General features: G+C 64.5%; 1 protein-coding gene across 1 annotated transcript; it reads right to left on the minus strand.

The window, feature by feature from the left end:
• Nucleotides 1–100: 100 nt before the first annotated feature.
• CPSF1 (cleavage and polyadenylation specific factor 1) lies at nucleotides 101–13092 on the minus strand. Its single transcript, XM_032848279.1, has 38 exons — nucleotides 13022–13092; nucleotides 12776–12933; nucleotides 7877–7904; nucleotides 7642–7784; nucleotides 7472–7552; nucleotides 7230–7381; nucleotides 7004–7150; nucleotides 6780–6919; nucleotides 6599–6709; nucleotides 6418–6511; nucleotides 6246–6333; nucleotides 6048–6167; nucleotides 5908–5959; nucleotides 5727–5821; nucleotides 5580–5654; nucleotides 5373–5453; nucleotides 5214–5303; nucleotides 4929–5039; nucleotides 4713–4854; nucleotides 4462–4640; nucleotides 4249–4385; nucleotides 3990–4164; nucleotides 3691–3897; nucleotides 3525–3614; nucleotides 3291–3434; nucleotides 3067–3219; nucleotides 2300–2416; nucleotides 2131–2221; nucleotides 1976–2060; nucleotides 1744–1885; nucleotides 1507–1659; nucleotides 1257–1433; nucleotides 1110–1176; nucleotides 984–1031; nucleotides 755–910; nucleotides 542–671; nucleotides 322–460; nucleotides 101–219 (listed from the first exon to the last, which is right to left on the minus strand). The coding sequence occupies exons 2-38, from the start codon at nucleotides 12917–12919 to the stop codon at nucleotides 172–174; spliced, it is 4332 nt and encodes a 1443-aa protein (XP_032704170.1). The 5' UTR covers nucleotides 12920–12933; nucleotides 13022–13092; the 3' UTR covers nucleotides 101–171.
• Between the last annotated feature and the right edge of the window lie 2796 nt (nucleotides 13093–15888).

The following is a 15888-nucleotide window of genomic DNA, read 5'->3' on the forward strand; positions in this document are numbered from 1 at the left end:
CCGAGACCTGGGGCGCCGAAGATGCTGTACCCTAGGTGGGCGGGGGCAGCACGGGAGTCAGACCACAGCCCGGCCAGGAGACCCAACAATGACCACAAGCTCTACTCAAACCAAACATCTTATTCCTCGTGTTTTGTACAAAAAGAGGTGGGGGCGGCGGCCTCTGGGAATCTAGAAGTGGGCGGTGACGCGGTCGGTCTCCAGCAGGTCGTCCAGGATCTGCAGAGAAAGGGGCTGGTGGGCGGGGGAGCGCGGGCTGGGGCGGGGGAGCGCGGGCTGGGGCGGGGGAGCGCGGCGTGGGGCGGCCGGCCGGGGCCTCACGATGTCCGGGGTGGTGCCGATCTTCTTGGCCAGCTCGCCACGCTCCATGGTGCTGAGGTACAGGTAGCGGTTCAGCAGCTCACCGTCCAGGACGTTGCGCACGGCGTTCTGCAGGGCGCGCCGGTCCGCGTGCAGCAGCCTGGGGGGACGCGCAGGCTCTAGGGTAGGGGCGGGGGGGGGCGGGGGGCGGGGGCCCGGTGGGCAGGGGGCGCACACACACCGGAAGGCCCTGGGGTTGAGGCCGGCGTGGTGGGGCAGCATGGTGGTCAGCGCGTTCTGCAGCATCAGCAGGCGTCGGTAGGTCTTCTCCTGCATGGGCAGCAGCAGCCCGATGCCGCCGTCCAGGGTGGCTGCGGGGGCCCCGTGTGAGCCAGGCCAGCGTGGCACCCCCCCCCTGCCCCGCCACGCGCCGTCGCTCCCCGCCGGCACTCACCAAACCACGTGATGTGCTTGTTCTCCCACACCACCGACTTCTTGCTGGGCCCCTCCGCGGCCCCGCGGCACGGCGTCCTCCAGAAGGTGTTCACATGGGCCCCCACGTGGAAGTCGGCGCGCCGCAGCAGGCGCAGGCCCCCGAAGCTCTCTTTGGCTGGGCCAGAGGGAGCTCCGCTCACTGCCCGCCCAGCGCCAGCCGCACAGGGGTGGGGGGGGGGGCTACTCACCTTCCGGCAGGTACATGTACACCATGAGGTTGCGGTCTCGGTCAGACACTGGGGAGCAGAGCCCAGGGTCAGCCTGGCCACCCCCGAAGCCTGCGAGCCCCGGATCCCCCGGGGCCCTGCGCTCACCCAGGAAGCCCAGCTGCGCGTTGTCCACCATGAAGTCCACACTGTACACCTCCAGCGGCTTGGCGTCCTGGGGGGGGGGGGGGGGGGGGGGTCAGGGTGGGCCGTGGCCGACCCCCACCCGGCTCGGGGCCGAGGCCGCGCACGCACCCTGGACACGAGGCTCAGCGTCTTGCTCTCCTCCTGGTAGCGCAGGAGCGAGATGCTTTTCATGACATCCGCGGCCAGGATGAAGTTCTTGACGCTGATCATCTGGTGGATGTAGAGCTGCGTGTCGATGAAGGCCATGCCCGTCAGCTCGCTGGCCCGCAGGCTCCACAGGAAAATCTGGGGGGACAGGGGCCACAGGTGACGAGGGCAGGCCGCAGGCCGGCCCCAGGGCGAGAGGGAGAGCGCAGACCTTCTGGCCAATGGCGGACACCAGGTGGCCGTTGCAGTGACACAGGGCGGTCACCGGCCCCTTCTGCTCCTTCTCATACAGGACTTTGAACTTGTTCTTGGTCAGGGGCTGGCCAGGCTCAGGCACCACCTCAATCACATCCATGATCAGGATCTGCCGGGTGTGGGGGGAGGATGATGTGCAGGGAAGGGGCCAGGACTGCCAGGCACCGCCCATCCCCACCGGCTGGCCCCTTACCCGCCCTCGGCACGTGACCTCCTCCCCCTGCATAAGGCAGGTCCCAGCAGCCACATAGCCCTTGAGGCCCGACACGGTCTCCTCGCTGCGCAGCGACACCGTCTTCATGCAGGTCACGTGCTCCCACTCCTCCAGCTCGATCCTGCGCGACGCAGGGTGAGGAAGCTGCCCGCTGGCCGCCAGGCCCCACCCGGCCGGCCCAGCCCAGCCCAGCCCAGCCTGGTAGCCCCACCTGGCATTGGGGATGGCCTCCCAGCTGACCGGGGAGATGAGCTGGATGGAGAAGGCCTCCTGCTGGGGGTGGACGTACCGGTCGTCTGCAAGGACACAGGGTGCTGGTCAGGGAGGGCAGCCCAGCCAGCCCGCCCCTCCCCGGGCATCACGCACCTCTCTCGATGGCCTCGAACTCCTTCTCCTCGCCGGTCATGCGCGGAATGCGGGTGCACGGCATGTTGGTGCTGGTGGCGACAGCATAGACCTGAGAGGGCAGAGCGTGTCACAGGCGCCCGGGGGCCGTGCCCAGAGGGGCCCTGGCCCGAAGAGAATGGGGTCAGACCTTGGACTCCACATGGTAAGCCACGTAGTGGGCTGTGCAGCGCAGTGGGATCTTCCTGACTGGCCACGGGGCGTCGTAGGACAAGTAAGCGGGCAGGACGCTGATCCTCAGCTCGCCCTGGCGGGTGGGGGGAGGAGCTGGTGAGGCCCGGCGCCCGCCAAGGGCAGGGCAGGCAAATTTGGGCTCCCGAGGGCTCCACACTGCCAGCCCTCAGCTCTGCCAGAACGGGGTGTGCACGGGGCGGAGACTTGCTGGCCCGTGCTTCACGGCCCCCCATCCTTTCTCCCGGGCTCACGCCGGGCCGGGACCCTGGCCACAGACATGGTTGGGGCCCAGAGGAAGCCGCAGGCCGCACAGCAAAGGTTACCCACATACCAGCCATGCTGGAGTCGGTACAGACAGACGAGGGGACCCCTACTGCCCCCGACCCAGCCAGTGCCCTAAGTGCACATCCAGACCACCTGCCCCTTCTCATCACGAGTCCTCAGACCGGCCTCACAGATGAGGAAACAGGGCTCAGAGAGGGTGAGCACCTTGCCAGAGTCCCAGCTCCTGGAGGGCACGGCAGTGACCAGCGCTGGCCCCGCAAACAGGCGCCTCGTGGGCTGCAGCCGCCACTCCCGCCCGCCGTGTCCCCCAACCTCTCCGCGTCTCACCTCTTCGACCTTGGCCTTGTCCACCTGCTGGATGCCCCTCAGGGTCCCCGGCACCTCCTCCTGACCCAGGCAGGGCAACATGGGGCAGCACGAGCCCTGGGGTCTCCCTACCTGTCTGTTGAAGTACAGGAAGCCTCGGGGGCAGTTGACGTTGTGGAAGGGGGCAAAGGAGTCAATGGGACCGTCGATGCCCATGGGGTGCAGCCGCAGGGCCCCCCGGCCCGTCACCAGGAGCCAGTGAGGCGAGGGGCCACAGATGAAGACCTGAGGGCAGGCGCTGTGAGGGGCGGCCCAATCTGCCCCTCCCCGTGCGCCCCCCAGAGCCGCCCGCCTACCCCTGAGTAGCCATAGATGTCCTCAAAGTACCGGAACCGGGCCACACGGCCACGGGCCCCAGCCCCCTCCTCGGCGCCGCCGCCCTCCGCTTTCTTCTTGGACGGCTTTGGCTTCTTCTCCCGGAAGTTGATGTTGTGAGGGACCTGGAGGGGTGGAGCGCCATGAGGGCCAGGTTGTGTCCCCCAACCCCGTCCCACATCCACCCCACGCCCCGCTGGGCCCGCTCACCACACCTTCTTGAAACGGACTTTGAGGTTTCCCTGGCCAAGCTGGGAGTCGTGGGGGAAGGCCTCGTAGATGAGCAGCTCCTGGTCCACGTGCACCTGGGGGCAGCACGGGGTCGGCAGGGGAACGGGGGCACCCGGCCGGGCCGTCACGGGGCACGCAGCCCGCACTCACCAGCAGGTAGGGCCTGCTCTGACGGCTCCCCAGCGCCACCAGCAGCACCTCCTTGACGAGCGGCAGCTCCCCCTGGCGCGTGGCCTCCTCCTTTCGGGCCTCGCCCTGCGTGGTGGGCTGACCGAAGGAGCTGTCCACCAGGACCCGCTGCCCCACGGGGAAGTTCTTCACCAGGAACACCAGCCTCCAGTCAGGCAGCTGGTAGATCTGCACGGGGAGCGGGGTCAGCAGCCACGGGAAGCCCCAGGAAGCCACGGGAACGGGGGCAGGGGCCCGCACTGGCACAGGGCCTCACGCACCTCCATGGTTCCGTTCTCCCGCACCAGCAGGCACCAGTGGGTGGGCTCGACGCGGAACGGGGTGGGGTCCCGGTCCACAGGGGCCTGGCTGCTCCTGCGGGCCTCCTCCTTGCTGGGGCTGAAGAGGGAGCCCGAGTCCCCGTACAGCATCTCCTCCTCGTCGTCCACGGTGGGGCTAGAGACGGGCAGGCACACGAGTCACACGTGGCCCACCACAGGGCCCCTGACCCCAGCCCAGGCCCCGGCTGCCCCCACGTACCTGGTTTCCGAGCCCTGCCCCTCGGCCTCGGAGCCACTGCGGCCCCCCAGGTCATCGCGGGCCCCGCCCAGGCGGCTCTCGGTAGTGAACATGCCGCTGACGTCTCGGTACACGCACAGGGTGATCACCTTGGACTGCTGCGGGGACAGGGCAGGGGCTCAGCACGGCAGAAGCAGGGGGGCCTGCAGGCCACGGGCACGGCCGGGAGCTTACGTGGTGCAGGGGTGGCTTGTGCAGCGCCAGGCGGTGGTGACGGCCCCCATACGAGTCACTCTTGAGCAGGAACATGGTGACGTGGCCCTCAGCACTCATGATGACCACGTAGGGGTCGGCCACGGCGCACTGCACGATGGGCGAGCCCAGGTCCACGGGGATGAAGTGCAGCTGGCTCACTGCGGGCGGGGACGGTCAGCGCCGCACGGGCTCCCACACCCTCCCTGCCGCCCGCCGCCCGCCGCACCTACCTCCTTCCAACAAGCGGATGCCAAGCGGCGACACCTGCACAATGTAGCGACCGTCCCCGATGTTGCCAGCGAAGACCGTGGGGCCCTGTGTGGCAAAGCCACTGGTGTCCAGCTCCATGATCTCTTGCCCTGTCTGCAGGATCTGCGAGCGACAGGGGGGTAAGGCACACCCCACAGCGGGACCCCGCCCCAGGCTGCCGGACCCCCACCCCTCACCATGGTGGAGTCTTCCCGGCTCAGGATAAGGAACCCATGTCTCCGTCCGTCATCATCTGCCTCAAGGGCGCTGGGCTCCTGCTCTGCCCCCTCCCCCTTGGGGGTCTCCTCCTGTGACAACGGACAGCAGGAATCACGTCACCTAGCCAAGGCTGTCCAGTAGAGGCCGGTCCTGGGCCCCACTGCCCCCAGGCCGCCCGCACGCTCAGGCTGAGTCCATGTGGAGGGCAGCCCTGGGCAACCTGCCCCACTCAGGGCCTCCAGGCCAGCTGAGGGTTGACCTACTTGTTCCTTCCGCGCGGGAGCGATGACTGTCCACATGTCATAGCAGCCAGGAAGTTCAAAGGTTGTCACCACCTGGGGCCGGATGCTCTTCTGGAGTGACAATGCAGGTATCAGTCTTCCCAGATCCTGCCAGGAGGCAGCACCCCTGCCCCCACGTACCTGTAGAACCGACAGGGCCCCATTCTTCCCATAGCCGGAGCACACCACGATCTCCAGATCTGGCTCAGGGCTGTTCTGAAACTGCACAGGAGCTGGGAATAAGGACAGGGCCCCGGCCCCCCCAAGCCCCCACAGCCCTGCACAGGGACTGACGGGAAGGACAGGCTCCAGTGCCCTGTGCCGCCCGCCCCCTCCACCCCAAGGCACCTCTTCGGAGAGGAAGGCAGGCTCGCCCATGGCCGCGTTGGCACAGGGTCCGATGTTGAGGATGCTGTCGCAGACCTGCAGACACAGCCATGCTCAGGCAGGCCAGCCTGGGTGGGAGGCCCCCCCTCCCCGGGGCCCCAAGCTCACCTCGAAAGAGTAAGTGGCCAGCTGTGTGCCCGACTGGGCCTCGCTGCCGTAGACTTCAATCTCATCCACCTCGTCCTGCGGTGCGGACTTGCCCCCTGTGGCGGACACGGGGCCCCGCGTGAGCCCACCCCGGTCGCCCGGGCCCCGCGGGCTCCCTCCAGCCCCAGGTCTCCATCCCCACCTGACCAGCCGACTGTGGAGTCCACTCGCTTCTTCTTCGAGGGGGGCTCGTCCTGCCAGGCAGGAAGGGGCGGTGAGCAGCCCTGTGAGGGGAGCCTGCCCAGGGACCCGTGTTTGTCCCGACAGGTTCCGCAGACGCACCTTGTCGGCCTCCCGGACGGCGCCGGCCGGGGCCTCCTGCAGCTTCTCTGTGTACTTGAGGAGGAGCGAGTTGCCCAGGCGAGAGCCAAGGAACAGGTAACCAGGCTCCATGGTGACCATCTGAAGGTGGGCGGCCGGTGAGCGGGGGAGGCCAGGCCCACCCCCAGGGCCTCTCCCCCAGGCCCTCCCTGGACTCACACTGGTGGTGAGCACACTGGCGGCGGCCTTGTCGAAGTGGAAGGCGCGGACGCTGCGCATGCCGTCGGTGATGAGGGTCAGCACGTAGCTGCCAGGAGGGGGGCTGCTGAGCTGGGGGCCGGGCGGGGGGGGGGTGCCGGGCAGGGGCAGGGCTCACGGAGGGGAGACGCACATCTCACCGCCCTTGAGGGAGATGACCATCTTGTCATAGGAGATGAAGGCCGCCTGCGCACAGTCGAGGGTGATCCGCACGCCCTCCTGGGTGCCTGTGCCGGGCGCGGTCAGACGGACGCCGAGGTCTTCCAGCCCCCCCCCCACCTCCGCCTGCTGGTCCCGCCCCTGCCCACACTCACGAAGGGGAAAGGCAGTGGTGCCAGTGGTGAGGCCGTTGAGAGCCACGCCGTATGGGGGGACGCTCTGGTTCAGGTACAGCAGCGAGTTGACCGCGAAGACCACCACCCCGCCTGGAGAGGGACATGCTGGTGGGCGGGGCCCCACACGCTATCACGGGGCCCCCACAGCCACGGTCCTCACCTATGGGCTTGGGCACGGCGAGGGCCTGGGTGCAGTCGAAGGGCAGGCTGGTGAGGGACCAGATGACCGGGTGGACCTTCTGTGTGATGTTCAGGGAAATGGCCACGATGCAGCACGTGTCCTGCCGCACAGCCACCCGCCTGCGGACAGACAGCTGGGTCAGCCGGGGCTCGGGGGGGGCCGGTCCCCGCCCCGAGCCGCAGGCCCCCAGCTCCGCGCCGCACCCCGGCCAAGTCTGGTTGGGCTCGAAGAGGATGAGCAGGGTAGGCTCGTAGTAGCCGTGCAGGAACTGCAGGTCCACGATGTTGAGCAGCTTCTCGTCCAGGGCCCGCACGTCGATGATGTAGCTGGGCAGGAAGCTGGACCTCTGCCTGGGGTGCGACAGGCTTCAGCAGGCAGAGGGAGCAGGGGACGCCACACACACAGCCCCTCCCCCTCCACGGTACTCACCCCTCCCCCATCAGCCCCTCGTGCTCCTCGGCCAGGCTCTCCCTGCGGAAGGGCAGCACCACCAGGCGCGAGCCGTAGATAAGCATGGCGGCACAGCGCCCGTCGGGGTCCACCCGCACCCGTGGCGCGTGCACGTTCTGCACAAACCCGTCCTGGGGGCAGAGGGCATCATCAGGCAGGCCCGGGGACAGGAGGTAGGGGCGGGGAGGCGCTGGGGGACTGGGGGCGTGGCCCGGCCCTACCCGCAGCTCAGGCTCCTCAAAGTAGTGCAGAGACAGGGTCTTCAAGTCATGGGTGCCCGGGTCATACTCCACCACCGAGAGCTGGAAGGCGGCCGCAGGTCAGAGCTGTGGCCAAACCCACGGCCCGGCAGGCCCCCACACCGACGCCCACCTCCAGGCCCATCGCCTACCTTGGCATCCTTAAAGCTCAGGAGCAGGGCATCCCGCTTGGCACCTGCCAGCTGCACGCTGGCCATAGACATGACGTTGCCGAAGAAGGAGAAGGAAGCCACCAGCTCCAGTTTCTCCCGGTGCTCCCGGTGGGCCTTTCCCTCTGAGGGACAGGCCGGTGGGTCCGGGTCCAGGCCCACACCCCAGCCCCCACAGTCCCAGACCTGTGGCCAGGGCAGCCACCCCTGTGCTCACCTGTGCTCCTGTCATTCTTGCTTGGTGCCTGGGAGGGGAAGAGGAGGGGGAGCAGTGAAGCCACAGACGGGGCAGCCCCACCTCACTGGGGGACAAGCAGAAAAGGCCACACAGGGCCAGCCCCGCCCAAACCCTCACCACCGTGTGGCCCACGTTTCCAGGCACTTCAGGAGGCAGCTGGGCACAGCCCAACCCAACGTGCAAAAACACGCTCACACCCGGTCCCCAGCGTGGCCACAGGCTTCTCAGAAAGCTCCAGTCACGGCGTCCGCAACAGCCAACAGTCCCCTCACTCGTGTGCACACAGGGGACGGGGGCGCAGAGGGACGGAGACTGTCGAGCAGACCCCGCACGGAGCATGGAGCTGACACGGGCTCCATCCCACGATCCTGAGCCAAAATCAAGTCGGACGCTCAACCGACTAAGCCTCCCAGGCGCCCCGTGAAAGTTTAATAATGAGAAAAAAAAGGCATTTTTCATAACACACTTGTGCTATAGGGAAAACACCCTAAAAAGAGCTGCTTGAGAAAAACAACATAATTAACTCGTTACAGAAAAGGCATCTTATACACCCAACACAACAAAACTCCAGAGCCAGAGAACTGCAGCAGGAAATTCTACCAAATGTTTCAAAAATGATAAACTTAAAAAACATCAAATAAAACCAAAATAAAACCGAAAACCACCCTGGTCCCGGGCTGACGGCACCTCGGGCGGTTAGGCCCCCCACACCGATCCTGCACACGGGACGGACTCGAGGCCAACTCCTCACAGTATCTGCAAATGAGCCAGCGACGTGGGAAAGGACACCACGGCACAGCCAGACTGAGTCATCCCAGGAACGCCTAATAAGTTCGGCACGAGAACACCCAACTATCAAGGTTAAGGAGAAAAATAATATACTGTTTTGAGAGATATAAAAAAGCATGTAATAGGGGCACCTGGGTGGCTCAGGTCATGGTCCCGGGGTCCTGGGATTAAGCCATGTCAGGCTCCCTGCTCAGTGGAGAGCCTGCTTCTCCCTCTGGGCCTCCCTCTGCTTGTGCATTCTCTGTCAGATAAATAAAATTCTTAAGAGAAGAAAATTTAAGGTTTTTAAGGGAAAGAGTCCTGGAGATACAGTGGGACGTTCCATGAGAAGAATGTCGGTTCCAAACAGTCCAAAGTGAACCTCATTCTAAATCTGTCTCATACACACTAATAACACAGCTTTACAACGCGCGTGTACACACACAGAATTCTCGAGGGTCCTACGAGGCCCGTGTCCCGCCTTGTTCATCTTTACAGCTGTCGGGGACGCGCCTCGTTTCTGGCTCTTCCACGTACATCTGAGAACTGAATCACTCAGTGTAATGAGGAATCCACTGCGACTTTGAAAGACGCGGACCCTACGGACGAACCCGAGGGGCCGGACATCTCTACAATACGGAGACTGTGCCACCCATAACCACGATCTAGTCTCTGTTTACTTGGCATTTCCATTAATGTCAATGAACCCCAAAGGTCACAGGGGTTTTGCCCGCTGCCCGGCTCCACCCCTGCCACTGCCCCAGGCCATGCCCTCACCCCCTCCCACACACAGCTCCTCTGCTCTGCAAACAGCACACCCTACCTCGGATCGAGCCGCCCTCGCTTCCCACCTCACCCAGAGGACCGGGGTCCCAGCCACACTGCCCAGCCCCCACACATGCCCACCTGCTTTGTGCTCTATGCCCCCCCCATTCCTGTCACCAGGGCTGAGCTGTGAGCTACAGGAGCCACCTGCATGGGACTCCACCGACAGAGTCAAGACCGCCCAAGACGGGGCCCATCACCCCTCTCCTGAGTCTGGGCCTTCAGCGGCTCTGAACAGGCTGGGAATGGAACTGGCGCCGTAGCCCCAGGCCCTGGTCCAGGTGAGGACTGGCAGCTTCCCCCTTTCTCTCGAGGCCAGGAACCAAGCCAGCCAGCTGGGGGTGGGGCAGGGGACAGGGACAGAGAGGGACAGGCCAGCTTGCCTCCAGCCTCTCAAATCACCGAGTCGAACCCCAGACCTCACGGAGCACAGGCCAGGGACCTCCTCAGCCCATGGGGTGCCCTGTCCAAATTCCCAAGACACGCACCAATGCAGGCACCTACGGTTCCACAGCAGAAACCAGAGGGGCTAGACGCTCTCCAGCTGCGCCCATCAGCCCCATCTCCTGCCCCACCTACTTTCCTACACTGAGCCGAAGCCAACACGTGACTTCAGCTCGGCAGCCGCGCCGTCTGCTTGGACGTGTTACAGGTCTCTGAAAATAGGCAAAGCCCCCCTGGATTCCAGCGACCCGGGCGGGGCGGCAGCCAGGCCGGCACACCCCCCTGCTGCACGCGCTGCTCCCATCTTTCGAACCGTCTTCCGCTGCTGCTGCTGTTGATTTGATTCCCTTGGTGCCAATCTTTACGAAGGTGTTCACATTACCGATGCTCTTTCTCCATGGGCTCCAAACCCTGCAGGCCCCCGTCCCTGCCCGGGGAAGAGCCACCAGGGCCCCCAGGTCTCCAGGCACAGAGGCTTGGCAGCCGGGGACACAGCCTGAGGCCTCCAGGCCACCGCCTCCCCTGGGTGTGGGCTCTCCACCCGCCTCCCCGGCTGCGCCTCCCGCAGCGCAATCCTTGGCCTCTTCTCTTCTTCCTAATGTCTCAAGCCTGGGGCACCCACAGCCCCAGGGAGCCATCTTCTGGGTGATTCCAACCAGCTTCAGAGTCTCAAGAGTCCCGCTTCTCTCCAGCCCAGACTCTGCTCAACATGGCTCCTATCCCCAGCTTTCCCTCAACCTCAGTGGGCTGTGGAAGCAGCACCCAGATCTGTGTGTAGACGGGCTCCCAGGATTCACGCCCTAGCCAGGGCAGGTCCACACAAGCCGTGCCAGGGGGCAGAGGGGGCCATGTGCCATGTCTCCCTCAGGTTACGAAGACACTGTGCTCCTTGGTGACTTGTTCTTTCTCGCTCAGCCTTCCTTCTGCAGGAGGCTGCCCTGGGGTGAGTCCCACACGAAGGCCTCCAACAGCACTGTGAGAAGCAGACGCTCCAATCTCCTGGCAGCCTGTGCCGAGCCGCCCAGCTAAGCCACTCCTGGCTTCCTGACCCTCAGAAACTGGGAGAGACTATCTGCTGTTCCTAAGTTTTGGGACGCCTGGGTGGCTCATTCGGTGAAACATCTGCCTTCAGCTCAGGTCATGACCCCAGGGTCCTGGGATCGAGCCCGACATCGGGCTCCCTGCTCAGCGGGGGGCCTGCTTCCCCCTCTCTCTTCACACTGCCCACGTGTTCTCCATCAAATAACTAAATAAAATCTTAAAGGAAAAAAAAGAGAGAGGGTAGGGGTTCTGGGGGGCAAAGGGAGAGAATCCCTAGCAGGCTCCACACCCAGCACGGGGCTCGACAACGTGGGGCTCCATCTCACGATCCAGAGATCATGACCTTAGCTCAAATCAAGAGTCTGGACAATTAAGCGCCTGAGCCACCCAGGCACCTCCCTCCTGGCTGGGACTGGCCGAGCACCGTCACCGGCCTGACACCCACACGGCTCTCGCTCGCTCTCTCTGCAGCACCTCAGTCCTTGCCTGCTCCAAACTCAACTTCGCAAAGAGGCGAAGTTTCACGGCACTCCTGCCCCCCACTCCCCCTCCCTGCTCTGCGGGTTTCCACGGCACGTCACCACGGGCCCTGGAACCACGAGCGCAGGTCTCTCCGCCCGTCGTGCTCACCAGCACTTTCCTCACGAGGCCTCTGCACACACACGCCTGTGGAGAAAAGGAGCGACTGACACCAGCGGTGCCGTGGGCCGAGCCCACCTGCAGACATCATCATGAAAGCGCACTTGCGACCTGTCTCTGAGTTCACCAAATCGGAGAAGGAACTTTACGGGACGACGGGACGGAGAAACCAGCGTCCACTCACTGAGTTCGGCAAAGATGCTCCCAGACAACAGAGACACATTCGTTCCTTCATTTTCAACGTCTGGACACCCGGTGCGGGGCTCAAACTCACCACCTGGACCAAGAGCCCCTGGCTCCTTTGCCTGAGCCGGCCGGGCTGCCCCATTTTTATCTGCAACATCTTTTTCAGTTTTGACTGAAATTTGGACAAATCCCAAATACTGACCTCAAAACTGCCGTTACCACAACAGCTAAAAATAAGGCTGTTTTTCACAACACGCAGTCGGAGAGCGGCCGCTGTGACACTCCGGCTCTGCCTGCTCCGCTCGCTTCTTCCCGTGCTCTTGGGCCGCGGTCCGCGCATTTCAAGCAAACACAGACTCAGCTGTGCTGAAGCAGGTGCCGGGGAGGTCGGCCCCCTCCTGCGTGCCCCTCTGACCCCGTCTGCCGCCGCATCAGCTCCCGTGCACCCCTCCCCGACCCGTGCGCCTTCACTCCAGTACCACGCTGCGCCCCCTCTCCGCCCTCGATCGCTTCCGGCCCGCGCCCTGGCCGCTGCCCCTGCCCCGACGGCCTCCAGGCCCCATCCTCGCGCTTGGAGAAGTCTCGCCGGCCCAGCTCCTGCAACAAGCCCTCCCGGAGGGTCACCCTCGGCGCCCACAGCGCCGCTGTGCTTCCGCTGCGGACGGGCGCACCGCACTCGAGGGACCTCCGGTCGGGGGCCTGCCCCCCACTCGGGGGCCAGCCGGGCTCCTCCCGGCCAGGACCGTCCTTCCGCCGGCCGCCGGCGTCTCCAGCCCGGGGAGGCCGTGCCCGGGAGCCCCGCGGGAAAGCGCCGCCTCCCCGCCCCCACCTCCCGGGCGGCACGTGCCGCGCTCTGCCCGCCGGCTCGCCGGGGCGCGTCGGGGCGGCGCGGTCTCCGGCCTCGGGGCCCCAGCGCCCCCCGCGCGGGCAGGTGCTGGCCGATCGCGGACCGTGACGGGCCCGGCCCGCACCCACCTCGGCGTCGCGGTTGAGGCGGTACACGTAGAGCTGCGAGGTGCCGGCCACCACGAGGTTGCGCTCGCTGTTGCTGAAGAAGTTGCAGTACATGGCGAACTCCAGGCCGGTGGGCGGGTGCGCCTGCTTGTACACGGCGTACATGGCGGCGAGCCGGGCTGCGCGGGACCGGGCCACAGCATGAGCCGGGCCGCAGCCACGCGCCGCCCGCCGCCCGCCGCCCGCCGCCCGCCGCCCGCCGCCCACCTGGCAGTTGGAGCTCGCTCGCGGGGGAACGGGACGGCGGCGGACAAGGCCCGGGCGGCCCCGGAAGCTGAGCGCCGTGGTTCCGGGCGCCCGCTACTGCGCCTGCGCTGCGCCGCCTCAGCGGCGGCCGGAGGAAAAACGACAGCGACCCCTGGTGGCCAGGGGTGGCGGGGCGGCCTCGCGGCTCTGCTCCCGGCTCTGCGAGCAGAGCCCCGAAATCCCGAGCTCGCTCGAAGCCCCGCGTCCCGTACCCGGGGAATCCGGCGCGGGGTGGCGGGGCTCAGGGCCTGCGGGGGTCCCAAAGAGCGTCTCGGCCGCAGGAAGAGGGGTCGCTCCCCCTCCAAGCCCGCGTGGGCGAGGCGCCGTGCGGGGAGCTGGCGGGCGCGGGGAGGGACGGGGACGCCCGGAGGCGGACACGCGCCACATGACGCCCAGGCAAGGGCCGCTGGTGGGGAGGAGGCCCGACGAGTCCGAGTCGGGGACCCGACAGCTTCCCGGGGAGGGCCCTCCGCGGTTCGTGCGTCCGCCCTCTAGTACGCGAGGGCTCGCCCGGGGGCCGCCGCTCTGCCCTTCTCGCCCCCCCCCCGCTCCCTCCCCAGGCCGAGCACAGCGCACAGACCTCTCCTCGCTCGGCGGGGACGCGCCCTAGGGGCCCGCGCACGGGCCCTGGACTTGGAAATGGAATCATAAGTAAAACAGGGGAGAGAGCGTAGTGACACCCAAGGAAAGGGCGCGTCGGCAAGGAGGCTCCGCGTCTGCGGCCTCAGGCAGTGGTCAAGGGTTCGCTGGAGGCCCAGGCAGGTGTGTGACCCCTGAGCTCAAAGCCTTTGAAGGTAAGAAAAACTGTAACCAGGACTATGAGATGTGCTGCAGGAGACGGCAGGGGCGGAGCTGGGGCCCCAGTCAGGACACTAACTCTTGGGGTCTCTCTCAGATGGGCATCGTCAACGGTGAGCACATCATAGGGTGTCTTTGATGACTGAAAAAATCAGTGCCCACGGAGCCCTTGGGCTGGAGCTTGGCACATGGCAAATGCCTTAACCAATGAACCCGAGATCGTCTGTGGGACAGAGGTGGTCAGTGCGGAGAGGGCTAGAGATGCTGAGGGAGCACAGTCCCTGGGAGCACAGCGGTGGGTCAGATGAAGGGAAGGAGAAGGTGGGGGGAGGGGAAGCACACAGGAGAGCCTGCCAGGTGGATCCAGTCTCTTAGTGGGAGATGAAAGTGGGGGCCTGTCAGTGGAGGTGGGGGCTTGAAGTTGCTGGGGAGGGGTAGTGTGGGCAGGAAAGATGGTCCAAGGCTGCAGGGAAGGAGTTTGGAGAATGTGGGTACATGCCCGGGTGACTCAGGCTTTCAGCTCCCCTCCTCCAGAAGGGCCGGGCCTCTTCTGGCTCTCCTCCTCCTCCTTGCCCCCCAAACGTAATTGTTCTCCCTCATACCCTGAAGCTTGGTCCCTGTGGCTAGTGGACACTACAGTCCAGACCACGCTCTTCATGTTCCCCTGGGGCGACATTGTTCCTTCCGTTCCAGGAGGCCATCTTTACGTGTTCAGTATTATAGACCGAGTTTAGGAGGGAGTTGGTAATTCTCACACCTCTCTTCTGTGGGCCTGCTGAAGCTTCTTGGAGAATCAATAGCTCTTGGAGAGGCTGGAGCATCTGCCTACCTGTGTCAGGACAGGGAGCTCTCAGATATGGCCCTTCCTGCCCAGTTTGCCACAGATTACTGGGGTGCAGCACACACCTCCTCCAGCACGAGTGGGCCCATGGAGCATAGCATGAGACTTCCAGTCTCCCACTTCTGTGTCTGTGTATTGGGTAAACGACAGGCTGAATCTGACATCCCCTGGACCCCTGCCTCTTTTTGCTCTTTCCTCCTACCTCCTTTCTGCTCCCTGGAGACTGCCTTTAATGGCTGGAGCTCTGGCAGCCATTTTGGACCATGAAGGGTGTTATGGATTGAATTGTGTCCCCCAAAAAGATATGTTAGAAACCTAACCCCTAGTACCTCAGAATGTGACTTTTGTTTGGAAATAGGATCATTCCAGATGGAACTAGTTGAGATGAGGGCGTACTGGAGTAGGGCGAGCTGGTAATCCAACAGGACTGGTGTCCTCATAAGAAGAGAAGAGACACAAGAAGGAAGATCATAAGACAGAGCAAGACACTGGACTTATCTGCCACAAGACATGGAACTCTTGGGCCCACCAGAAGCCAGTATACTCTCACGTGACAACTTCTTCCTGCAGAGCTGAGAAGGAACACAGCTTACTGACACGTTGATTTCAGACTTCTGCCTCCAGAACTGTAAGGAAATAAATTTTAAGGTACGCTTTAAGGTACCCAGTTTGTGGTGGACTGTGTGACAGCCCCAGGAGATTCAGAGGATGAACACTTCTGGAGGAGAGTCAGAAGAAGCCCAGGCGGAGCGCCTGGGTGGCTCAGTGGGTTAAAGCCTCTGCCTTCTGCTCAGGTCATGGTCTCAGGGTCCTGGGAATGAGCCCCGCATCGGACTCTCTGCTCAGCGGGGAGCCTGCTTCCTCCTCTCTCTGCCTGCCTCTCTGCCTACTTGTGATCTCTGTCTGTCAAATAAATAAATAAAATCTTTTAAAAAAAGAAGAAGAAGAGGAGGAGGCCCAGGCCCCACGGACGGTGAACTGCCACACTCCGGTCTGCCTGACTCCAGGCTCTAGGCCAGGTTTTCATCAGAGAGTAACAAGCCCTCGTCTGTGTGAGCACTGCTGGCTGTTTGGGTCTTTCTGCTAGGAGCAGACAAGTCAGAGTCCTGACTGGAGACCAGGTCCCACCCACTACCTGCAGACCCTGGCCAGTTTCCCTGACTCCACTCCCGACACAGGGATTCCACCT

This window comes from Lontra canadensis, unplaced genomic scaffold (genome assembly GCF_010015895.1).
Source record: "Lontra canadensis isolate GAN:19392208 unplaced genomic scaffold, GSC_riverotter_1.0 scaffold201, whole genome shotgun sequence".
Lineage (NCBI taxonomy): Eukaryota > Metazoa > Chordata > Mammalia > Carnivora > Mustelidae > Lontra > Lontra canadensis.

Coding starts and splice junctions, on each gene's coding strand:
- CPSF1 (XM_032848279.1), bottom strand. CDS start 12,919: ATGTACGCCGTGTACAAGCAGGCGCACCCGCCCACCGGCCTGGAGTTC. Junction 4,855..4,928: donor GCCGGGAAGACTCCACCATG/GTGAGGGGTGGG, acceptor TGTCGCTCGCAG/ATCCTGCAGACAGGGCAAGA. Junction 1,886..1,975: donor GAGGCCATCCCCAATGCCAG/GTGGGGCTACCA, acceptor TGCGTCGCGCAG/GATCGAGCTGGAGGAGTGGG.